General features: G+C 41.5%; 1 protein-coding gene across 1 annotated transcript in view; it reads right to left on the reverse strand.

Moving 5' to 3' along the window:
- The window catches only part of mrtfab (myocardin related transcription factor Ab), a 46,617-nt gene that overhangs the window by 1,521 nt on the left and 18,819 nt on the right, over positions 1 to 26,277 (reverse strand). Inside the window, exons 4-20 of the mRNA XM_008304736.1 lie at positions 17,569 to 17,634; positions 11,195 to 11,250; positions 10,485 to 10,560; positions 9,665 to 9,826; positions 8,522 to 8,685; positions 8,225 to 8,365; positions 7,965 to 8,033; positions 6,560 to 6,744; positions 5,821 to 5,992; positions 4,394 to 4,786; positions 3,264 to 4,292; positions 2,863 to 3,069; positions 2,415 to 2,507; positions 1,824 to 1,964; positions 1,578 to 1,670; positions 116 to 179; positions 9 to 25 (exon numbers count right to left, since the gene is read on the reverse strand). Coding sequence (XP_008302958.1) covers positions 9 to 25; positions 116 to 179; positions 1,578 to 1,670; positions 1,824 to 1,964; positions 2,415 to 2,507; positions 2,863 to 3,069; positions 3,264 to 4,292; positions 4,394 to 4,786; positions 5,821 to 5,992; positions 6,560 to 6,744; positions 7,965 to 8,033; positions 8,225 to 8,365; positions 8,522 to 8,685; positions 9,665 to 9,826; positions 10,485 to 10,560; positions 11,195 to 11,250; positions 17,569 to 17,634 — 3,128 coding nt within the window. The remainder of the gene's footprint in view (positions 1 to 8; positions 26 to 115; positions 180 to 1,577; positions 1,671 to 1,823; positions 1,965 to 2,414; positions 2,508 to 2,862; positions 3,070 to 3,263; positions 4,293 to 4,393; positions 4,787 to 5,820; positions 5,993 to 6,559; positions 6,745 to 7,964; positions 8,034 to 8,224; positions 8,366 to 8,521; positions 8,686 to 9,664; positions 9,827 to 10,484; positions 10,561 to 11,194; positions 11,251 to 17,568; positions 17,635 to 26,277) is intronic.

Here is a 26,277-nt window from a genome sequence, read left to right on the forward strand (position 1 = left end):
GGGTTGGCCTTGAAGCCCGGGATTTCTAAAGGATGACAGTCAGAGATAAATGGCATCAATACAGACCGACAGACTAATGATGTCTTGGTCTCAGAGTGTTGCAGCAGCGTTTTACCTCCACTCTTGAGCAGGATGTCAAACAGGTCGTCCATCTGCTGGCTGTTCACACCGTTCTCCTGCTGACAGAGAGGAACACATCAACCACCAGCCACCAGTTACACATGCAAACACAAACTACACTTTAAAAACAGAAACAAACTTTAAATTTTTTGGCCTTTACTTCTTTGAAAAATTAGCCAAGCATAGATCATATGATTATACCATAAAACCTAAAATAATAACTGGTTGCTTGGCCAGTAAAAATCAAGCTTGTGTCTTTTAACAGAAATTTTGCTTTCCAGATATATTTTCTTTATCATAATCTGGTGTTTTGTGTGGAGATGCTTCATAACATAAATATGTAGGTGAAGACATTTAGTTTTCCCTCCTCATCTTTGAATGTGGACAATGCTTCCCTGTTGATCACTTTCTTTTTTACACTGCATTCCTTACTGTGAATGCTGCGTTTCTTTTTTATTTGACACTTTTCTTGGACACTTTCTATTTTTTTCCCACCATACTCCTAGTTGCTGGAGCCTAGTCTGTCCCTGTCACTGTGGTAGTTCTACTTTCTGCTGGTAAACGTAAAACACATTTCTACCAGTGTGCCAAGGTGGAAATGTCGCCACAGAATCCAGATGTAAAACTCTGGTGAACTGCAAATACAGATTGACCTTCTGCTGGCTTAATCAGCACTGTGTGAACTCCTTTGGTAAGGGCTTGAATGTCATGGAGGACCACTCATATGTAAAAGTCCTGCACACTTGCTTAAAGTGTAGTGAATTGTTGGTGAAATGTGTATAAATAAATTCATCTTGAATCTGGAAACTGATCTAAAAGATTCAACACAGACCATCTGCTTTCAAGTTGTCTGGTTTGTGCTGTTAAATAGGCTTTATGCAAATAAAACAAAAACAGGTTGTAGCAGGAGTGACTTCAATCTAAAACTAGGACGGCAAGACCTGAATATAATGCATTGTGGCTGTTGAGACAAGTTCAGTTCTCACTTTTTTGTCATGCCTGGAAACACTTGACTGATCAGTGAGCTACTATTTTCTTCCTGCAGACGTTTCACATCTAAATGCAACACATTTACCACAGCTACCGAAAGCATTCTGGCCAAACAGACAATAACTCAATTAGGAAGAAGTGAATCAGGCAGACGGAGGAAAGTGAGTAAAGTCAAAAAACACAACAAAGAAGTAATAGAACCGCCTTCACATTACTGATTAATGGCAATAAAAGATGATGTGATGCTGTTAAGTCAAACACACATCAAGAAGAGCACCACAATCTTCCATTATTACACAGCAAATCCAACCAAAACATCAATGCAGCTGTCGAGCACAAAACTGTCCTCTGAGTTCAGTAACTTGAGCACATGGCTCAGTGTGAGAAGATGGAAGATGGAAGCAGAGACAGAAAAGAGATCAATACTGCAAAAGGGATGGAAAGAAAAGACAGACTGGAGGACATACTTTGGAGCGTTGAGGAGGAAGGGAGGTGTTTGGTTTGGGAGAGGGAGGGGTGAACAGTGTGTGCCGGTCGTAAGGCGGACACACCTCCTCTCTCTGTCAGGATGGTGAGATGAAGTGATGAAATGAGAGAAGAGAAGAACAAGAAGAAAAATTAAATGAGGTTTACAACACGTGTGAAGGGAGACTGAGCAGTAGAGATGACATGCTCGTTGGAGCTCTGAAGAGCACCGTGGGTGTTGGAGTTACCTTGAGAGGTGACATTAAGTTGCTTTGGCTTTCATTGTCCGACATGTCGTCGAAGAAAGGCTGCAGGTTGGGCGGAGCGGTGGCTGACAGGCTGGGCTGTGGAGCACCATTGGTGTCCAAGTGAAGCCCAGCTTTCTGTCCCTGAGGGACGAGAGTGACAAAGACACATTTAGACTGCAGAAAAACAGACATCACTATGTTCATTCTGCAACTGTGATTCGCTGGTGAAGTCATATTCTGGAAAAACAGGCTCCTTCTTAACATTTTATCAGTCCACATTCTGATGATGATGATTTTAAACCATGTCAGTGGCGACACCTTGTGGCAGGATGATGGTACTGATGTGGTACAGTGTTGCACTACATTTGTTAAGCAGACGTGTTTGCCTAAAAACAACTTTTATGTTGACTTACATTTGATATAGATATAAAATCAGTTTTAATTACTTAATTACATCATATTTATTTAGCATCTGCAGAAATTGCAACCTAAAGTGAGACACTACGTTGAAAAAAGGGTAACTTGCTAGCATCTTTACATACAAATGTACAAGTAAAGGAATTGTCATGTAAGATGGAGTCTCTGTCGTACCTTTTTGTTTGGTTGACTTACAGGCCCGACCTCTGGCTGCTCTTTTGATTGGCTGTCAGCGCTCGGGAGTTTACTTGGAGTTGACTGCAATCTCTGAAAAATTACATGTAGACAAAGTAACACATAAGTATTGTTTTTGTTTTGTTAGGTAAATATCTAGATAAATATTTCAAGTATTCAAGAATTCCCTTAAGGATTAAATTAGATCTATCTTATCGAATTATCAGAATCAGGGTTTTTCCCGCATCAATAAATGTTTGGCACAATGAGAGTTAAATTTACTCAGGCACAATTTACGTCTCTGTTTATGAAAAAGCCTGAAATACCGAGAAAGCACTTACAGTTCTGTTCAGTAAGTTCACACATCATTAATCATGCTTAATTTTATATGTAGTCACCACTCAAAGGCCCGTTCTGACCCAGAAAAAACCCTGAGAGCACCATGTACCTGCAGTGTGATACGTCCATTGGTTTTGGCCAATGCGGTCACTCCGTTCTGTCCGTCCGTGGTGTTACTGGTAAGAGCTATCAGGTAGTGGTTGCCGTTGCTATCGGTGACCAGCGTGGGTGTACCGTTGGCCTTGAGGAGGTCTAATGAAATGGCTTGAGTGTGGAGTGGAGTGCCGTTCTGTTGGTTGATGATAACTGGAGTCACCTGGAAACAGAAATCACATAGGAGGTTGTTTTATTCCACTGGTATTCAAGATTTTTACATTTTTAAACTCAAGGAAACTTAAACTTATTATATAATCTGTTAGGAGAGGAATGTGCTGTATTTGTACTCTCAGTCTTTAGAGGCCATGTGTTATTTTGAACTTTTCAGGAATGTGGGACCTCTAACTGCCTCACCTGTTGTGTGGTAGCTGCTGCCGTCTGCTGTTTCAGCCTCTGCTGAGCCTTCAGCTGCTTCCTCTGATGTGTTTGGCTCCCTACAGGCTTCTGACTTGTCCCAGTCTGGTTTTGGATCTGCACCTGAACCTGTTTCAGCTGAACCTGGTTCTTCTGCTGAGCTTGGATGTGCCCTTGTGTTTGCTTTAGCTGGTTTTGCTGCACTAACTTCTGTTGTGTGAGTTTCTGCTGGGCCAGTTTCTGCTGTGCTAACTTCTGCTGGTCCAGGAGCTGCTTGTGTTGGGTTTGCTGTATGATAAGCTGCTGCAGTTGCTGCTGACGGAGCAGGATTTGGGCGTCTTTCTTCGTCTGCTGTTGTTTTTGAGGGCTCAGTTTAGCCTCCGCCACTTTCTGCAGTTGCACCTGACTCTGCTGCTGTTTCGGTTGCGGCTGCTGCTTCTGCTGCTCAGTTTGCTGGACCTGCAGCCGTTGAATCTGCTGCAGCCTGAGCAGAGTCTCCTGAGAGCACTGCATTGGCTGGGCCAGCTTCTTTGCCTGGGCCTCCTCTGTTACTCCCTCCATTCCTTCCTCAGGCTCCACCTCCTTCTTCACCTTTAACACTATGCCGTTAGGGAGTGTTGGGGGCTGGATGGCCGAGGCTTTTATTAGAGTTTGGAGTTTAACCTCTGGGGATGTTTTGCTCTTCTCATTTCCCTCCTTCTTCACCACTGTCCCACCTGCCATCTTGCCCTGCTCCAGCTGGGACCTCAGAGTTTCCACCAGCCTCTGCTTCTGCTTCAGCATCCTAGTTAGCTCCTCAATCTGTTTGTCCTTCTCCTGCAGCATCTGGTCTTTGTCCATACATGATGTGTCCATTGCTACTCCATTTAGGGGCTCTGGAGGATGGGCGGATGCAGGTGAAGACCTGGACAGGCTGCATGAGCTCTGGATCTCCTCTTTGACCACAGAGAGAGGCTGCGAGAGTGGAGAGACATTTGATGGGTGCTGAGGAGAGGGGTGGAGGGTGAGCTGGGTGAGGGGAGAGCTCACCTGAAGGACAACAAAACAGAGTGTATGTTAGGGGAAGGTCTGGGGGAAGAAGAACATCAGCAAGAATACATTTAACAAAGGCAGTAGTGTTTAGGTCTCACCATCTCTCCAAACATGTCTCCATTGCAGCTTGTCTCATCTGGACTCATCCCTGCCAGCGACCTCTCAGATGGAGTAGGCGACACTGGAGGGCTCGAGCTGGTGCTGCCAAATCGCATGACCCGGCCTGGAACCGCCTGAGCCAATGAGGACAAAGCTAATTTAAACCCAACCTCTACTGATTGGTGGTCGGGGGTGGAAGTCGTGGTTGGAGAGGATGTGGTGGTGCTAGCTGAGGTCGTGCTCTGCAGGCCAGATTGAGATATCCCATTTTTCAAAACTGTTGTGCTGCCGCCATTTTGCTCTTGGTAGTTGCGGAGCCTCTCAATGAGATCATTCTTGGTGCCTGAGACGGTCAAACCACGCAATTTCAGTTCTTGTTTCAACTCAGCAACCTGGAGGATGAGAAACCAGAGCAGCATTCATGTAGCAGGTACTGACTCAAAGTGAGAACAGACAAAAACAAAAAAAACATGCAGTTAAGTGGAACTTCATTTAGCTGGACTGTTAAAGGGCATCTGAGGGCTGACATTGCTGCTGCAAATACGCTTGGTGAATAAAATTATGATGGTCAGTTGCCAAATGTTTCGTCTCAGAGATTGTTTGTGTTCAAACTTTAAACTTAACCATTAAACACTTTTGAGTCCTGCTGCACTTTGTGATTGACTTCACTGTTTTTTTTTTCTTTCGTCAGCAGGAAACCACCGTGTTGAGTTTCTTCGTGTACTCCAAATAATGCTGACTAAAGTGGCTCGTGTTGGACTCAGAAAAGTAAAAAGGTGGCAGAACTGATTGAGCCTATACATGGATTGTTAGGTCTGAACATGAGAAAATGGCATAGGGCTACATTAGCAGGATGTGTTGGCATTATCAGTAATCCAGATAAAGTTATATCCTATTACATTTACAGAAGCATTATGTTTAGGCAAATTAATAAGCCACGTAAACATGTCACATTACACGCAAGCAGACAGAGTGGCCTGTTTTTGTGGTCTGTGTGATGTGTAGTTACATTTCTGAGGAGCCACAGGGCAGGCTATGGCTGAGGCTGAGGTTATGCTAAACCTATATTATATGACAGCATAACGACAGCAGTCTTTTCAATAGAAACCTCTTAGAAAACGACAGGATCAAAAGCAATTTAGTTTGGGACTGTCTTTCAGGCTTGTGCACAAAAAAGTTGGATCGTGGGTTTATTTTTATTAACCAACAATCAACAGCAAACACTTTTTCAAACATTATCTTGTCTATTATGTGTGTATATCTGTGTGTACTGCTGCTGACAACACTGGGAATTTCTCCAATGTGAGATAAATAAAGGCATATCTTATCTTATCTTGTATAGTTGTATTTTTCTAGTTTTTCCAGCCTATAAAAAGTTTAAACAGCTTGATTTCTAGCATTTGGTAAAGTTGTCTGTTTAAATTACTTTGAACTCATCCAGGTTGGCCGGCAGAGTGGCTGGTTTGGCTCCTCCCACTGCAGTTTGGCTCTGACGGGCAGGCCCGGTCTGACCTGAGAGGGCCGTGGTGGTCGTCGTGTGAATGCTACGTGAAGGAGAAGGGCCAGAGTTGGTTGTTGAAGGCTGCTCGGTTTGTGGCCTGTGGGAAGAAAGAAGTTATTAATGTTGTGTGAAAGATACCTTTAGTATACAGCTCTCTTCTTTATCTGACAAAGCAGGTAACACTGAGGCCAGATCACTGATTAATGCAAATATGCTTCTGGTAAATGTACAAAGGAGCATTATCATCATTGTTGTTGCATTAAAATCTTTTCTAAGTATTAATCACAATAGCCATAAATATTCTTTTCATTGCTTCACTTTATGTTTAACAACCCCAGAAGTCACAAATGCTTGCCATTATGCCACACTGAGCAGGGACTGACTGACATTGATAGGACTGACTTCCGCTTTGAGTACCAGCTTCTGTAGACTCACACAAAAACCACTAATGTGTAAAGAAGAAGCCACAGCACAAAAGGTCTGGAGAAGGCAGGAAGTTGTAATAAAAAACTGCCTGCAGAAATGTACTTTTCATGCGGTAAGTTCTGGCTTAATACGAAGAAGGGTGTCAAACTTGTTGACGTTTCGCAAAAAAAACACTGAAATTAGTCATCCTCGCTTCCACACCACACAGACACACACAGGCTGCCATCTCAACACTCACTTGGGAGGGGCGGGCAGGATGGTGTGGTAGTTGTAGTGCTGCTGTTGCTGACTGAGAATCTGCAGCTGCAGGAAGAGCTGCTGCTGGTGGAGGAGCTTCGCGTAGGATGAATCCATCTGAGGCGGACGCTCCTTGTCGGCCTTCTGGTCTGGAGGGATGTACTGATGGTACTTCAGCTTCTTCACCTTCACAGAGAAGGAGGGAAGGTTAAGAGATAACTCAATCCCTAAATACTTTTACAATGTTTGTCAAAGTTTTACACTCATCTTGTTTTGGTCTACAGACGTTAACAAAAGACATTCAAACGGAATTCTGTATATTTCGAAAGTTTTCACCTTCTGAACCCCAAAACACCAGCAGGTTTGAAAGGCAGAAATCTAACATCACAAAAATTCAACACTTTATCAGGGCAAAAGAATGCGAAAATAGAAATAATGGTCAGATTTTCAACCTTTTTCGACAGTCTGTTCACTACTCATCTGTGACGTGCCATTCCGATGGAAATCAAAGCTCAGCTTAATAAGTTTATTCAAAAGGACTTTATCCTACAAATCTAGTTTAAAAATATGTGGTTAACACTAGCCAAATTCTGTAAAAAACAAAACAATTCTGTATTCCTTGGTGCAACTGTGAAGTCATTAGTGGCTGAGCTGTGACCAACAGTAGTAAAAATGTCTATAGAATAGTAGAGACACCATTTTTCCAGTAACATCAGTGAACTTAAAATGCTTGACATGTTGATTCCAGATTTTTTTTCAGTTTTTAAAAGAAATCATCAAAGAAATTCAACTTTCGTTTTTGCTTTTTTTTATTTCTATTTTTTTTTAAAAATTTATTTTAAAGAATTTAAACTGCAGCAAAAAAATGAGTCCACAGTGATAAAAAACAGGACAGGAGTAAAAAAGACACCAAGAAACTGCGAGGGGAAATGTGTGTGTATTTAGTACATGTAGGAGGAAACACCTTAATTATAACACAGCTACAAGAAAAGATCGAGTACTTTCAGTTAAGAAAAACAAGTTTATATTCTGATGTGCTGAGAATATCGTGGTCGCAAAAAATGTTATCACTTCCTTTTTCACTACAAGGTCAGAAACCCCCCTGCTCTATGATTCTGAGGGAAGATACACCAAAAGCACTAAGTTACCTTCAACTAGCTTGTCAATATTTCTCACAATGTTTTAGCAGCAGGTTGAATGACTAAATAAACCTAAATCAAAATATATCAAACACTATCTAAATTCTTCAAAGCTGAACTGCATTAAAAGTAGTCAAACAAGATTCAAACAACCACCCTTATCTGTTGACTCATGTGTAATTTATAATCTCTTACTGAAGTCTCTCAGAGCTGTAACTCCTGTATCAGTGTCTGCTGAAATGAAAATGAAACAAAGACCTTGCTGACCTTGGGCTTGCTGTCCTTTGGTTTCTTAGGTCTCTGGGGAGGACGGTCTGAACTCGACTTAGCCTGAGACTGCAGAGAACCATGAGAAATGGGGTTGGAGAGGGGGAAGTAAGGAAATGAAGAGATGAGGGAGGGTTAGCCAGTTATAGCTACTCTACAAATAGAGATTAAGGTCACAATTGTTCATAAGTCATGAAATCTGCAGGATGTTCAACTCAAAACAAGCCAGTATTCAAAGGAGAGAGCAGCTTTTTTTGTACCTTGACTTGCCCACTGGAGGGGCGAGAGGATGCAGAGGTCACCATTGTCCCATTTGTCATTTTTGGGAGAGGGGAGGATTCGGACCCGTTCACCTGGGCGGGAGGTGGCGGAGGAGGTGGAGGTGGGGGCTGTGTAAGAAACTGATGAGAAGATATTCATTATTTGTGTGATCATGTTAAGAATCACTTGCTTCCTGTTAATAATGTAAAATCTTTGTATTTGGTTTAAATAATTTCTAGTAAGTAATCCTCTTTACATTCTCTTAGTTTGATTAAAATTGCATGCTGCTGTAATACCTGTGTGGGAGACATGTCCCCATTCTGGGTGAGGACGTCAGAGGGCGACAGCTGAGGGACGGCACTCAGGGGAGAGTCGTGATTGGTTAGCTGGTCTGGTGACAGAGCATCACTGCTGTCTTCATCTAAAGATGAGCTCTCTCCCCCGGCTCCCTTTGGGGAATCTGTGACAGAGCAGAAATATTTGTAGATTCAGTGAAACAATAAATTCATTGTGGCATCATTTGGTGGTCTGTTATGAACTTCTGTGGTCTGTAAAAGAGTGAAAATGGTTGCAGAAATTGGAAATTTTCCCAGTTAATGGAATGGGGCTCCAAGATACAACAGGTCAATTCGTGGCTTTCCCACAATGCGTAACAGTCAAACAAAGTCATTGCTGTTTAGCAATCAACAATGACTAATTTTAGAGAAGTTATACAACACTGCATGTTCTGTAGCTCATGTTTCAAAACAGGACTATGTCCAAACAAAGCTTGCTGTGTCATTTCAGCAACACAGTTGTGTGGTTAGGTTTAAATGGTATCACATCTACTGCAATTATAGATCCTACAGCTATTACTAAGTACTGAGTTTGATACCACTAACCTGCTTGTCGTTACCTGGATGTTGTAATTACTCAGCTGACGTGTGTACAGACTGAACGGAAATCAGATCTTAGAGGTGGAGCAACTGTCATTAGGTAAAGTGGCAACACAGCGGCGGAGGTGAACATGTTTTAACTTGAGTACAACCCTTGTAGTCATCGCAGGATTGACGTTTGATATAGTTTGAATGCACCTCAACCTGTCCAGTGTTTTGTCTTTAGAAGCCTAGCTAAATACAGCAGTGTTCAAGTGTTGCCAAATGTTGCGCAAGTGTGTGTGTGTGCACGGATTACAACACCAACATGCTTGTTTGAATGTCATAAATGTATATCAATGTGCTTCTTTGGTTTATCGATATGTGATTTAATCTACTGTATATTTCACTGTCTCTTCAGTCAGTTCAACTGGAGAATATATATATCATATCATATTATGTTAAAATGCATGTGTTTATACGTATTTGATGGTGATAGGTGTGTTTTAAGTATCTATAATGTTAAGTTCTGAGAATCTTGTGCTGTCCCCAAGTGCACCTAAATGTTGTGAGGTGTATAGTTACCCAGCGGTGAGTGCTGCAGAGGGCAGCTGACAGACAGGATGTTCTTGTGCACCAGTTCGATGGGACCTGGTCTGTGAGATATCTTGTCATTGAGGTCGTCGGCCAGTCGCGCTCGCTTCAGCTGCAGCTGCTTGGCCTGCAGAGACGGCTCTGCCGACGTCTCTGTGGAGGGCACAGCAGGACATCATGCATACGTGCAAATTTATTTATCGAGAGATTCATTTTGAACTAAAGCAAAAACAAGATACAAGCAGGTAGGTGGGTTCGTAACATACGGGAAGTGAACTGACATATAATCCTCTCATCTCTGTGGATATGCTCAAAATATTCTGATAGGAAATTGGCTCTCTGAAGATCACAGATACTGCGTTTTGGGCCGTTTTTTTTTTCAGCACTTCCTCGATTTGAGTTCAAGCTCAGTTTAAAAATTAAACCAAAAGTAAACCAGCTGTTCGCACTGATAACACATGAGACTTAAAATGACTAACATAAAAACTAAGCATGTCTCCTCATAAAGCTGGTGTAATGAAGATTTATGGGGAAGTGTGAGTGGGAAATTGTTTTTAAAGTAATTTAGGACTTGATTATTGAGGCCCATGCAGCGCTATCAAACTATTTAACTCAGTCTGCACACAAATGTTAAGTAGGAACTATGTCGAGAGTTTATCACGAGGAATTGGTTCGGTTTCGTTTACAGTATGCTTCCCTTCCAAAAAGGTTTCATGTGTTTTACTTGATTTAAGACATTAACTGTTAATGACGATAAGAAAATGCAAATCTTGAAACCTGAAATACAGTTTCACTTATTAGTAAAACTCACCCTCCAAAATGTGCATCCTGACCAGCTCAGAGCGCTCAGGACGACTCCGGATCTTCCTTTTCAGGTAGTCCTCGGTCTGCAGAGGAAACGAGGGGAAACACACATGAAAAAGGGCACAAAGTGAAAGAAAAGTACACAGTGAAAACACAAAGCAGAAAAGGCAGAAAGACAGAAGGAGACAGTAAACTAAGTCTTCACACTTGCCTCCAAAACAATAAAATACTATTTTGTGGTTTCTGTCTCCACACCACACTCATAGAGAGGTCTCCTGTTGTGTGTTCAGTACTATGAATTCGCTCTTGTTCATTCTCACTACTTTCTGGGGGGTACATTTGTGCGGAAGAACTTTTGCCAACTTTTCGCATGCCAACTTTGCATGAGCCTCTACAAACCAGGATTTGGTTGTATTACCATTGCAAAATACAGGGCAGTAGTAGAATGTAGCGCACCAGGTGCAGATTATTCATCTAAATCTAACATGTTGGCAGCTCCTCTCAACAGTGAGAGGTAAATCTAAATATGAGCAGTGAAAAAAAAACATGCTAATAATACCGAACAACCAAATTGCTATGCAAAGCTTCATACTGCACCGTCTGCATGGCAGCCAAGGTTTCAATTTGTTACGTTTTACACAAGTCTTGCTTTTGCATAAACATTTTTTGCCTCGCTAAAGAAAATCCTCTGACGCTCACTGTACTTATGACACTCACCCTCGCTCGCTCCAGACTCCTCCGCTGTTCGTGAAAGGCTGCAGGGCTCTTCAGTGCTGCATGGACAGGGGGGATGGAGGGAGAAACAAAAAGAAGGAGAGAGATGAATGCAGCTCAGGCAGACCCTGACGGGAGTCGTGATGCTCCTTTCAGCAAGTGACAATGTGAGAACAGATACAGCTACAGTGGAAGACAGACTCAAAGCAGAAGTGGCTGCTGTGAGAGAAGGTCAGGAGTGCTATTCTAAACCACACACTCTGATGTCAGCTTAGTAGGCTGATGTGCCTCTGCTATGTGTGCAGGCATTAAGTATGTTTTCTGCAGTGGAGGCCACCTCAGTTATCACCAAGAAAATGTTTTACTGCAAATGTCTTCTTAAGCTTGTTACTCCACGGTTCGCATCACAGTCACGCTATGATTGTGCTCATTGTGGCACTTACACTGACGGAGCTGCAGGAAGTATCAAATTATAGTCACTTACAGGGAGTTAACTCAGATAAGTTTGGTTTAAGGGATAACATTTTCAGACACATCAATGGAACCGTATTTCTTCAACTACATTAACCACAAAACGTATGAAGACTTCCCCCAGTGGATGGTCCACAGCATTTATCTTTTTACTACACCTGCAGCGCTCGTATAGCACGGGCTCGTGGTTTTCAGCTTTTGAATTCAGCACAACGCTGTCACAAACTTTTTCACCAAGTTGGTGTAAAATGGGAAGTTAACATCTACACAATACAGTTGACTCTGTAAGAGATTAAGCTATTAAGCAATCGTTGGCTGACACTGACGAAATAAATGCCAATGAAGTGTTAAAGACGCCAAAGTGTAAGTCCTGCTTGACACAAAGTAGTAGTAAATACGTCATGACTCGTTTCTGTGTAAAAGGGTTGCGCATATCTTATGTAAATAATAGACATAGAAGACCGACCTGTTTTTACATCTGCTTCAAAGCCTGATGTATCTAGTTTCTTTGAATTTAGAGGAAATGCAGTGATGCTGCAGCGAAAGCAGCAAAAGGTCTGCATACATTACCTGCTCAGCATAGTCACAGCGTACACCTGTAACCATGACCATAAACTTTCTCACACAGAAGTTTCAATAAAATAAACGTAACCCTACTCCCAACTGGGAGCTCAACTAATCAAGTTATTCAGCCCAGTTTCTCCATATCGAGAACTTAAGTAAGAAGTCAACATCAACCTACATTTGGACATTTGTGGCTGTTTTTGTCAGGAAATTAGTGTCACTCTACGTTAAATATAAAAACACAAGCATCACTAATGCACATATTCTGACTGAACATTTACATACTTTTAGAAATCATCACAATAACCTGCTTCATGATAGTTGTATTATTATTTTAAACAGAAAACGTGACCAATGTGTGCTGACAATCACGGTGCATTCACAGATTTGTACAAAGCAAACAGAAACTAATAAGTTTAAAACTATTTCAGACGCCAACTCTCTGCATTAAGTCTGATAGATCGACTGTGGCTGGAAGTCTGAGGGACATCAGTTCTTGATGAACAGTAGTCTGGAGTGGATCTTTAAAAAGGAGCGAGAGGACAGAGGTGAGGGTGGACTGATGGATAGACTGCTGCACACACAAAAAGAGTCGGCATTCATCACTGCACTCAGCCATGACCGTCTGTAATGTACCTAGTCTATGAGTGAGGGTGTGAGTGTTTCTGTGGTGTGTGTGTGAGAGAGAGAGAAAGAGTGGGAATATGTATTTATACAATTCTAGCAAGTCAGTTGCAGCCTAGAGCCTGTACCTGGCTGGACTTGTCTCAGGAGAAAAAGAGCGTGTTACTGTGGAGAATAAATGAAGACAAAAAAATATATCACTTCTGTCTAATTTGAAAAATCACACTGAATTTTATCTTACAATTCAATTTGTATAATTTATCAGCGTGGGAAAGGCCATCGCACAAGCAGAGATTACAAAACGCATTATTACTTCTCGCTGCCACCGCAGTGTTGGGCCTAAAGCAACTGAAGATTAAGAATCAAACGGTTTTGAATTAGACATTTAACATTAGAGACTCCTTCATTACAAGTGTAAAGACGAGTGTTTTGAAAAGCTAAACTGACAACGATGTCCCTACTATATTTGGGGAAGGATATTGGGAGGACAGTGGCAGTTACAATGATGTAAGAAAGTAAACATCTGATTGGTCAAGAGCTGGCGAAATCCCTGCCAAGGGTGTGTGAGTGTGGACATTCTGGCTACAGCAGGGCGTCAACTGTATGTGTGCCACAGACGACTGGGTGGGGGTCGGAAGCATTCCTCATGTCACAGCCCCTGACATTCAAAAAAGACCTGCATACCAGTTGTGACATCGCCAACGGTCAAGATCACAACAAAACAGCTCAAACTGATCCTGTTATGATAAACTACTGAAACAACTCGGATAAATGATTTGAAATTTCAACAAAGTATTTCTTACGTATTGATGAGGGAGGGCTGGGCTGGTATCAGTTTACATTCATATTGGCCTTTTTTGGGGAATAAGCAGACAGTGACCTTGATCACTGAAACTTAAGAAAGAAGGTAGAGTGACACCAAATCTGTTTTGTTTTATGTTTACCTATCATGGTCTGTGCCTTTTCTTCTTCTGTTTTTTTTTTTTTTTTTTTGAAATCTTGGACAGCAATGAGCCGACAGTTTCTGGTAACACTTAAAAAAGAGAAATGTTGGTTTTGACTTGAGGAACCATGAAAAAATGAAGTTACTGTTGTCACCTCCAAACTAGACATGCACATTAGCTACAGCTTTTTTTGTTTTGTTTCTCAGAAAGCACAAGCTAAACGGTGAGGTATAGTCAGCAGCTTGTCTCTCAACACATGACTTTCACTTTCACAGCAATGTTTAGATGCAACCTTTAGTTACCTACAGTCGTCCGCAAATGTATTCATACCCTCCCATTAAAGAAGGAAAAAAACAGCTGTCACTGAAACAAGTTAAAATTGACAAAAGAAATTGTAAATAAAAAGTTTAATGAAAATCATGACGTTGCTTTTGAATTGTGGTTCAATAGAAATATTTGAAAAGCAAAAAACAAACAAACTAAAAAAAAAAAAGAGCAAACAAGCACGATAGGACCTGCAAACTAATATTTTGTTGAACAACCCTTTGAGCCAATCACTGCTATCAAGTGTTTTCTGTAACTCTCAATCAGACTTCTGCACCTGTTGACAAGTATTTTGATTTTGGCCCACTGCTCATCAGCAAAGTGCTCTAATTAGTCTGGGACAGTTTCTTATATATATATATATTTATATATATATTTTTTCCAACCAGAATTCAGAAGCAATGTCTTATTTCACTAAATCATAATTTAGCAAATTTTTATTTATTATTACTTTTTTCAGTTTCTAGTTATTTGAGTGACTATTTTGAATTTTGCCTTTTCTTTAATGGAAGGGTATGAATACATTTGAGGACAATTCTAAGAGTCTCGCTGTTATTACTTGGTCTGTTACTGCAGTCCATCTCATATTGTAGCCATTGACATTTTCAGTGTATTTTTGCACAAGAGCAGCGCGTATCTAACTCCATCCATCCATTGTCTATACACCGCTAAATCCTCACTAGGGTCGCGGGGGGCTGGAGTCTATCCCAGCCGACTTAGGGCGAAGGCAGGGGACACCCTGGACAGGTCACCAGTCTATCACAGGGCCACACTTAGAGACAGACAACCAAGCACACTTACAGACAATTTAGAATCACCAATTAACCTCAACATGTTTTTGGACTGTGGGAGGAAGCCGGAGCGTATCTAACTGTGTGTCCTAAATTTTGCCTTTATGACGTGTGCAATTAATTTAAACAATATCTTTCCTGTTTCAAAACACACACAGAGAGACAATAGGGAAGCAGAGCAAGCAGCAAAGTGTCCAGGTTTCTCAGAATGATCTAGCAAATCAACAGTGCTTCTTGCAAGCTGTTTCTTCTGACAGTCTGAAATAAACTAAACATAGAGCAAAGAAAAAAAATAAAAAACCCTGAAAGTTATATGCAAAGAGGAACTGAAAACCTTTGGCACCTACACAGCATTTTCAGATGCGTTATAATTATCGGGCACACAATCTAACTCCATTTACAACTTTGACCCTTGCTAAAACTCTGCTATTCTGACCCTGTTACGTGGCAACAACAGCAATTGAAGTGTGCCTTGCTCAGAAACGTCTAGACAATGTTAACTGAGGGAGGGCAGGAGGGTGGAAAGTTGCTCATTCACACCACCTACAGCGGCAAAACCAGTGTGAGAATTTAATACCACAGCAGGAACTGACCCTGCGTCAGTTCTCAGGCCTAACCGTCTCCTCGGCTGGGCAACATGGTTGATAACACATTCTGACACTACCAAGAACATAAGAGGAAATAAACTGATTAGTTATTCGAGCCATTTTTCAATTGAAAAAAAAAAAAAGAAAGAAAAGACAGTGTTAGCTCCTCAAATGTGATAAGATGCTGACTGTCTTAACACTAGACTGAATATCTTTAAGTTTTGGACTGACGGTCCAGATGTTTCAGATGTTTTATAAATTAAATGGTCAATGGGTTAATATCACAAAACACAAATATATAATCTGAACATTAATGATGATGACAGCAATGATTGCAGACCTAGAGTTATGGAGTCTGTATAAATTGTTTCCAATTGTAAAACAAAAGCTTCAATAAATCGTACTAATTGTTTTCACTTGAGATTTGTTTAAACGTGTTCATTAATACAAACTGAGACAACCGATACAAATGACACTCATGACACAATTTCCCTGACAGTGGAACAAAGATGAACTGAGTGAAGAGTGGAGTCCTGATCTTTACTGTCCTATAGTTCAACAGTTGCCTTGACGTCTAAACAGCCTTTGCGCTGCTTTGCTGTGTCTCAAGGCAACAGTCAAAATAAAAGCTTTTAGTAAAATCTTGCAGTCGGCCGAGCCGTCACCTTGGGAGCAATCGTTTAAGACTCTCATTTAAACCCATGTTTTTCTTCCTCTTTGAATCTCCACTGAGGAAGAGTTTGAGAGTGAAATACTCGACCAGAACATGCTGATCCCAATACAGCAGCGGTCTGGCATGAGGCCTGTTGCAGAAGGAGGACACAGAGAGATTTACTGTAACTACTAAATGGTTGAATGTGTGACTCCATGCTGCCCACTAAAACAAGCCCAGCACTTCGACAAGGGAGTGTCCACTCCATTGCATTCTTTTATGCCGAACACATACTTTATATGCAAAGTGAACCAGTTTTATGACCTTAGGGGTATTTTTAGCAGACTGATTTGCCAACTAATTCACTTGCCCACAGCAGTGAAGGAACACAGCCAAGTGCAAGGTAAAAAAAAAAAAAAAAAACTTGCCACTGGGATGTTGCTTTTGAAATAGCATGTTGCAAGTGGTTGTGCTACCCAGGAAAAAGATGCATTCACGCCTACTTGTTTCACCTTCTTGAGATGCACCTGATGTCTTCTGTGCATCTCTGTTTCTCTGTTTGAACAGGCCTATCAGTCACCTTCTCAGGTATTCTGCCTCACTGTGGAGATATTTTTCTACTCTGAGATCACTTGGTCAATAAAGATGGTTTATCTTTGTGTTTTTAAAACAAAGTCTGGCACTTGTTGCCCATAGCTACAGTCTACACTTAAACGGAGGAAAATGTTCAAAAAAACAAAAAACAAAACAGTATATCTCTGCTTCTTGTGATGTGCGGAACTCTGAATCAGGAAGTGGATAGAGTAGAAGAGGAAGCTGTCCTATTTGATAACACAAAGTGGTGCAAAGACTCAACTAAAAATGACACATGCAGAACGCATATACTCATAGTGATAATGCAGATATGGGCTGACATTTCCAGCAAAAAAACTGACAGAAAACAGTCACAATACTATATACTATGATACAATGAAAGATATGATTTATCAACACTTCTCATGTTGCAGTTATAGATATTCAGTTATGCAAGAGCATAGGGGACATTTAGCATGAGAATCAAATAACCATACATATATATAGCTCAGCGTTAGTATTATATAACGACTCAGTCTATGCTGACTGATGCTGAAGCAGAGAAGAGTTAACACTTTGACTACAGCTCAGAGGCACAGACACATTGCCCTTATTGTCTGCATGGGCTTCTATAACGGGTCACAATACTAAGATGTTCCACACACTAAATAAAACTGATGGGCAAAGTGAGACTGAGTCAGGTTGGGGTTTTCGGTAATATGTAAGATCTGCATCACTGGCAGTAGATGTAACAGTGTACCACATACATGTTAAAATGAAAACGCAGTACAGTACATTTAAACCAGAAAAACCTCCCCTCAGCTTTACAAGTTTAAAGCAGACTTACGTGGCATGATCCCTTGACTGACCAGCTCCTCTCGCGTGCGTCTCTGTTGAAGCTTGAGCTGGAGGACTGCATGGAGACAGCGGAGGTGAGGGGGAGAAAGAGAAGAAGAGAAAGTGAGTGAAGGCCGGTGAGGATCAGAAACTGCAGCGATGAAGCTCTTAAAGCCCCGTGATCAGCAGTCCAGTTGCCACATTCAGGTAAATAAGCAAGCCAAGGAACACAGTTATGTTTGGACTGACACGAAGAGGACCTGCACTCTTTGGCACCCAGCTCATCCTCCCATTACACCGTCTTTCGTTCTTTTTTTTGAAGTTACCAAGAAGGCGGGTACAATGAGGGTGTGCTCAGACTACAACACACTTCCTGTTTCTGGTTTCTTTTTTTGTGTGTGTATGAGTAGTGTGTGTGTGTGTGTGTCTGAAAAAACAGTAATCATTCATCAGAGTCAGTGAGAAAGGTACAGCAAATGCAGCCGAAAAGATGCGAGGGGAAAAAAAAAATGATGACAGCTTAGACTGAAAGAGACCAGCTTCAATTTGAGAGCACATGGAGAAAAAAATAGTGCATATGGCCTGATTGCGGCGTCATTTGAAAACAGGAAGTGCTTGTTACATAACGCAGAGGCCGGGAGAGAGAGTTTGAAGGAACACGGCGCTGGACAAAAGGAGCTGCACCATTTTTGACCTTTTTGAACACTGTGCTGCCCACTCATTCTCATCTTGGTAGCTTAAAAGTCAAACGAATCTTACAAGTCAATCCTGAAAGCTTATTAGCTTTAAGACAGCAAGTGAATGTTAAATTACCTATTATGTAGTAATTAATTAAAAGCACCATCTTAACAGGGTAACAATATAAAAAAAAATGGACAGCTGCAAGATCATGCAAGCGCAGTGTATTGCACCACTGGCTGCAGAATCAGTTTCATTTCAACACAATGAGAATTTAGGGAAGTGATGTGACTGAAATGTACAAAGACTTCGAGGTCGTCCCTGCAGACACTGAAGTTTTTTTTTAGGCTGTTAAGTAACTGATACTGAACTATACTTCCACTGTGCTTCTTGGTAGCTGAGGATGTGATATTGTTAGTATTCATCTTGGTTTTTACTTAATAGGATTTAACAAAATTAAACAAGGAATTAGTCCGTAAACAATCATGTCAGCTCCACTCAGATGAGGGTCTTGTTTTATATGCACCAGCTGTTTCTGTAAAAGGTGTGTGTATGAGTGTGTGTGAGGTGGAACACACCACGAAAGACTCCCAAGCATTTCTGGCCAGGGTTATGTCTGCTACTTTGAGGACAAGCAGCACCTGTTCCTTCCCACTAACAAAGTGACATCATTGGTGCTAGCTAACCGATTAACTGCTGCTGTGTTGGCCTTCTGTTATGACAAACAATCCGGGCCTGGACAGCAACCCTGCAAGTCCAATGAATTAATGTCGCAGCCAGTGCTACTAAATGTCATTGTTTAGCTCTGAATCGTCGCAGGCGATCCCAGTTCCCCTCTGTTATTGTTACAAGTGTGTATGCTCTACATCGTGAGGTATTAGTCTAACGCTGGAGACTCCTCTCTGGAAGCAATAACATGTCAGTTCACATTCAACAGCGTAAACACAGAGACCTAAACACAGCCAGGCAAGTTCATGTGTAAGTTCCACTCGTGCTGCAGCTAGGGGAATAATTTTCCCTCAGTGCCAAACACACAGGGAAACACTCACGTGCTGCACGGACTCTCTCTCACACACACACACACACAAAATACAAGAGCATGCACACCAACACACACACTGACCATGCCATGCGGGATAGGATGCCACAGCACTTGGCACTTCCAGGGAAAAGGTTTATTCTGGGAAAGAGAATCTTACACTTTGCCTCTATCCTAGCCTCACATCTCCATGCCCCCTACTCATCTTCTGTCACACAACCAAGATGCTCCATTTAACTTATTTATTTTCTCCTGCACTCTCCTTCTCACCCTTCTCTTTAGTCCTTATATCTGACAGTGAGTGCACTGCACATCCAAGCACTGGTTATTTAGTCCAACAGCAGTACTGGCGTGTAATGGGTGACTATAATGATAAAGTGTCAGCTATCAATAAACCCACTTCTTCATTGGTTTGAAGAAGTCTCACAATGACACCTCCTACATTCGGGTGATAGTAAGCGTGAAAAGCTGCAGTAGTGCTGAAATTGCACATTCAGGTGGGGAGAGCAAATCATATAGCAGTGCAGCAATAACAACTTATCTTCAATTAAAAACAAATGGCATAATAACAGGCTTAGAAATAAAAACCTGAGCCAAAACAAATGTGGAGGCTGTGAATTGTTTGTACTAGAATCATGACCATAAAGTACCGTGAGTGTCTGAAGTGCTCACGATAACTTCTGTACTGATAGTGTGTTTACATGCATCTCAGTAATGTGGACATGGTTATTTTTCAGCAGTAATCTGATTGCTTAAATGGTTTATATACATATTGTGTTTTTTTAATCAGATCGTCTCACTGACATTGAGCTGTCTTTTCCAAAAGAGACCTGACAACAAAAAAACACTCGTAGTCAGACAAGCACACAGTTAGCTTATAGACACAACACGACTAAGGACAGATAACCAAAAGGCAATACGATACAAGTGTCATGGTTTCATGAGAAACAATAATCAGAAGTTATGCTGATGATTTGTTAACAGTTAGTGGATTAGCATAAGAGCATATGAGGAATATGCCTTTGTCTTTTGGAGACCAGGACACACTCTGGGACTTAAATCAGGTTTGAAGGCCATTTTGGTTAATTTAAGAAAAGGATGAAAAGGCAGGGCAATTTTATTGGGATACTAGGCCACAGCCAAAGCCTTCCTCTGCAGTCATAAAAAGTTAGAGCAAAGGAACGAGAGGGAAAGGAAGACAGCAGATATGGCAACTTTACAGATTTTAGATGAAACAGATAGATCAACAGTCGGGTGGCTTTCTCAAGGACGCTTTGCTCAGTCAATCGAACCCAGATATAGATCTCTCGGTTACAGCATGGCCTCTTTTCACGACTGTGTCAACTGGCAAGCCAGAGAGTCACAGTGAAAGTCACAGAAAATAAGAGGAAGATAGGAGGATGATAGGAAAACACTGGCTGCTTACACACCTTTACTTTTAAAATTACATCCTTATTTCATCACTTAACTTCTTATCTAAAAAATTTGAAGGTGATGTGGGTTGACTTCTTAAATGCACTTTACCTGTTGAATAATCTCATCTTCCAACAGACATTTAAATTTTTAACTTGATAAATAAAGCTAATGACCAATGATCAAATCAACTGTTACTTACAAAGCTTCTGTTTCTCACATAGATAATTTCACACAAGCTCAGTATCTGAACACAGCCACTGCAGTGGCTACAAACAGTAAGACTTACTGCCAATTTCAACAGAAAACCTTTGAAAAAAGTGAATTAAGCAAGCAAAGGAGGATCCAAGGATTAAAGTGTAATGTTAGAAAAGCACCGGGGGGAGAAGGAGGAGGCTGGTGAGGTAGAGCCTGGATGTCGGTGGCCAACTGGGCTAATCCTGCTGCGCTCAAGTGTCAGTAGATCTGATTAATCATGTCTGAGTTCGTCACTGTCCCCAAAGACCCCAGGCTTGGCACAACTAAGCCTGCAAACACCAACCATAGCAACACGCATGAGGGCTAAAGCTCCATACCCTGGGTGGGTGAGGAAGTGGGCACACAAAGACGGAAACATACATGATCGCACTGTCACTCTAACACAAGTCTCACAGTGCTTTGAATCGCCGTTACACCTGGCATCGGCGTTGGAAATGTTCTACTGGGAGAGATGTTCTCATCACCATTTGCACAGCAGCACGGTTTGCAACACAGAGATGAACGCGGCGCCTGACCACAGCAAATGTTTCACACATGAGTGAGAATGGAAAGAAGTTGGAGGGCAGGAACAATGCAAGGTTAAGGCCATTCACACCTTGGAATCACTCCCACTGCCTGTGCACTGCCGCACTGTGCCGAGAAGCCAGATGACAACGAGAAGAGGTGTAGTGAATACTAATCATCTTAAAGTTCAAGCCGATGATTTTATGCAGCTCTTCGTTGCTCACACTCTCCACACACGTGATCACCTTTGAAGAATTTAGCGAAGGTTCGCAGTTAGCAAAACACATACCCGGAGTAATAATCTTTCACTGACAGCTGTGGTTTAAGATATGTGCAATGACAGCGCAACATGTCAGCTGTTGTTGTGGTACAGAAGAAACTCCTTCTCCTTTTTAAAATAAATTTATTTCCTCTTGCGCTTCTCTGGACCTGCTCCATCTTCAGTCATTCTAACCTCACAGGAATGTTTTGTTTCATCTGTAGCCAGTCATCTGCGACTCTGGCTCGTGCTTGTAAAGTTGGTTATAAACAAACTGAAGCTTACTTTACTGTTGGAGCAACCTTACCAAATTAGGCTGGATCCCCAGTTTTTTGATATTATGTCACTGTTGGCTGCTGTGATTTTTTTGGAACACAATGTTTTTGTAAGCTCTGAGCAAATCACATCTAAATCCAAAAAATGTTCGGTGGCACTAAGTGTCACACCAAAATACTCAAGACAGACATGGCTATAAAGAGATAAGGATGAAAACAAAATGTTCCAATCTGGCTAAAGATGTAATCTTATTAGTATTAAATATTTGTGAGTAGCTCTATGAGGAAAAGATATCTTGTGGAGATTGTGTCCACTAGTAGTGCTGTGGAGCAATGTTTTTATTAGTGGATCCCTGTTTTTCCTTCTTGTGACGCACACATGTGTACATGGATAATGAGGTACAACTACCAGCAGTTTTCACTCTGTTCCACTTATCTATAACTGGTGGTAATGCACGAAGGAATGTAGCAAATTACTCAGAAAAACATTAAAGACGACTGTGAGAAAGTAAATGAAGATGCCAAGAATTCAGCTTTCAAATATATATACAAAAAGAAACTACTTTTGCAAACATTTTGTTATGGATAAAAATCACTCAACGAGTTTTTTGACTTCAAGATGTGCACTATATAGTTGGGAGAGAACGCTAAGCATAAAACTAAATGTTAATTTGACTGATTATAAGAAAACTTTGCTGGTCAGCTTGAACAGCTGAGTCATTTATACCTGCTGCTGCCCACGTTTCCTTCCTCAGTTTATCGCAGAGTTCTATTGAAAAGGTTTATCTGAAAGAACACGTAACCACTTCGACTTCTTTCCATTTTACTCAAGCCAATAAAAAAAAAACCTGCTTGTCTTTAGAAAAGCCCTATTAACTATTTAAATGAAACCATAAAGTACTGATGAAAAGATGTTGACTCAAGCGCATAAACACAAAACAAATCGGATATCTTGTGTCTCTGCTGTCTATGTGTGACTCCAGATAGCCCACCTTCTTTCAGGCTGTGATAGACAAGTCTGTCATGATCCATCTTCAGTGCTGCCTTCTCCATGTCGTCTGCCATTGGAGGAGAGCCCGGGGGGGAGGGTTCAATGGACAGGCAATGGTTAGTGTCCAGCATTATCATTTAGAATGGAGATTAATTACTTCGTAAACATTGAACTTCTTGTTCGAAAGAGGTCTTCCTCCAAAGTCCTAAATGGTGAAGAAGAAGGAATGGAAGAAGTGTCCTTGATGTGCCAAAAACTGTCCCGACAATGAGGAGTCCTCTCTTTCCAAAGGATGGATGTGAATCAACTGCTTCGGAAGACTCCCGTAAATGTCGAAGAATATCTCCTTGAAAACCAGAAGAGCGAGGAAAAACACTGCAACTGCTCTCCTCTCCCAGAGCCTCTCCTTTGTATCAGAGTAATCGATTGGTCTGTCTCACTTTCTCTCTCCTTCTCTTCTGCTCTCTCCTTCCCTTGCAGTGGCAGCCGGCGAGTCACGACAGCGCTGTTCTGCAGTTTCCCAGAGAGCCGGGGAATAAGAAATCCACAGGGCGAGTCGTGGACTAAAAGAACAAGAGAGCCGAGGGGAGGAAACTGAAAAGAGGCCAGCGGCTGAGGAAGAGAGGACAGCAGTGAGCTCGGCAGAGAGAGAGAGTCCCCAGTGAGACTGCTCTGGTTGCAGCTCCTCCTGAATCTCTCTCTCTCTCACACACACACACACACTCTCTCTCACACACACACACACACTCTCAAACACACACACACACACACACACACACACAAGCAGCGAGTGTTGCCGATAAAGTTCTCCTGCTCAGCTGTTGCCATTCATTCACAGTTACAAGCTCAGGGGGGCTGCCACATGCAAAGCTCCTCACATACACACAAACACGGCTTACAGATCAAAATCAAAGCAACACTACCAAGTTTCTGAAACACTTTCTCCGGCTACACAAATTCAAAAATGCTGACTCAGGCAGCCTATGAGCAGTTTTTACTGGACAAAAGGAAATGGCAGGAAGAGTTTTCAGCGATGACCTCATCCAGCATAATTGACCTTTGTGAAAGATGCTTGGGTAAATCTGATACTGGATGAATCACTGGCTGACTTTTAGGGTGATTGATTGATACCCAATCACTTCTAAAATTCTGAAATGTTTTTCAAACAGTTTGCCCTTGAGAAAAGGCAGCTCACTCATAAACGGATTACATTTTAGGAAAGGAATCCTATTGGACTAGTTCAACCGGCGGATAAAATGTAATGCATCCTAATCATGTCTACAAATTTTCTCATTCGTTTTCAGTCCAGGACCAACCACTGGATGGTCTGTGGCTCCTGCAGAATGCTGATGGTAAACGCCGTCCGTGGCCGCAGCCCCCCTCCCCCTATCCCCACTCTGTTTTAAATAGCAAGGCCAGCTGGCCATAAGGGCGCTATATTCAGCATGGTATCACCTGTGCACTCGCAGGCTAAAGTTACTTTGAGGCACACACATCCCAGCCTGGAAAAACACACACAAGAAAATGTTAAGCCCCATTTCCTTGGACTAAATCAATGTTTTATGAGACATATATAAAGAAGATGCATGGCTTTCATACCTTTCATTTCATCGTATATAGCGCCAAACGAGGAGTCGACCTATTAATAAAACAGTGGCCCGAGTATAAATATCGAATATGAAATCTTTGCACGCCGTGTGACTTCACAGCCGATCGGTACAGTGTGCCTTTGTCATGCAGGTGACAAACACGGTCACAGTGCATCTGAAAACACAGACTACACCTTGAACAAACGGTGTCTGGTGGCTACAATTACAGCCTGTTAGGAGTGTGAGATTAAAGTCCACCTGCTGCTATGATTCACAGTCTGGGCAGGAAACACAGAGATGACAACACACGCTGGGATTAGGATGTCGCTGTGTGGGTTGACCCAATCTCAGCAACACACACACACACACACACACACACACACACAGAACATACACAGACACTGCATGCCAGACATGTCTGTTTATTTTCATCCTCATAGCTAAAATTCACAAATCCTATACTACAAATAAAACTGCTTTTTAAAATCACTGGCTATTCTATAATCATGTTACAACTTTATTTTCTACCAACTCTCATGTTGTCCCCCTGTATATTCCACACATGGGTCTCTAATTCTCATAGTAATACAGAAACCACACAAGGATAATAATCTACAGTTTAACAGTAACATATAAATTCTGTGCTCTTTGATAATGGCCATTGTTACTTTGACTGAGGGAGTAATGCTGCAGTTTGCAGTTGAGTTTTTATGGTTTTAGGGCTTAGGGGCCATAGTGTGAGAGGAAATACAGTTTACTGTTTCACATGACTTTACTCCCTCTGAATCAGTTGTTGTGTCATATACTTAGGTTGGGTTTTGATAGTAGATTAAGAGGAACATGTTTGAGAATGGGTGTAGTTCTACACATTTTCAGTGTTGCACTGAGTTGTAAAACAAAAAGAGCCACAAATAGGACAAAAAAAAGGAGCACAGAAAAAGATGCCTAAATCTTCTGTCACATCCACACAGCTGGCCAGTTACGGCTGTAAAAGTTGGATTGTGGCAACAGGCTTACAATTACCACAAAGAAATTTGCAAATTTAGCACTTAACACAAAGAAAAATGTGAGGCTAATGGGAATCTCATCAGTATAGCAGATATTACATTATAAACCAAATTATTTGACAAAATAACAAACTGGTCTGATGGCGATGGTGAATGAAAGCTTCATGATCACCAAAATGATGACAATTCATCGTGAGCAATCGATCCGATAGCTGTAAAGACATTTCACTCTCAAACATGACCGTTAACCTCATGTTGGCACTTGAGTAAAAGCCAGGAGGTCACCAAAGTCATCAGGATTCATCACCCGGAAACCCAGAATGTATAAGATGTTTCAGCAATCGTTCAGCAGATGATGAAATATTTCTTAAGATAAATAAAAACACTGATCTGATCTGCTGCTGCTGCTTTCACTACATATATGAGGAATATAAACTGCAACTATGATGCAAAGGACAGAGATGCTACTGTTTAAAATGTGTACCAGCAGTAGTACTGCAGAAAGTACTGCATGCTGTTTATACAGTAGTTCAGTCCCAACACTCCAAATGAGTAAAAGTAAAGTCAAGTAAAATGTCATAGAAATGACACAGAAGTACATGTCATAGTTCTGTCTTTGGGAACATTCCACTGAAGGTATTTGGCCTTGGACATCCTTATCTGGGTCTCTTTTTATCCTTCACTGAAAAACCTAGTCAGGAGTTTA

Source organism: Stegastes partitus, unplaced genomic scaffold (assembly GCF_000690725.1).
Source record: "Stegastes partitus isolate 25-593 unplaced genomic scaffold, Stegastes_partitus-1.0.2 Scaffold2307, whole genome shotgun sequence".
In the NCBI taxonomy this organism is placed as follows: Eukaryota; Metazoa; Chordata; class Actinopteri; family Pomacentridae; genus Stegastes; species Stegastes partitus.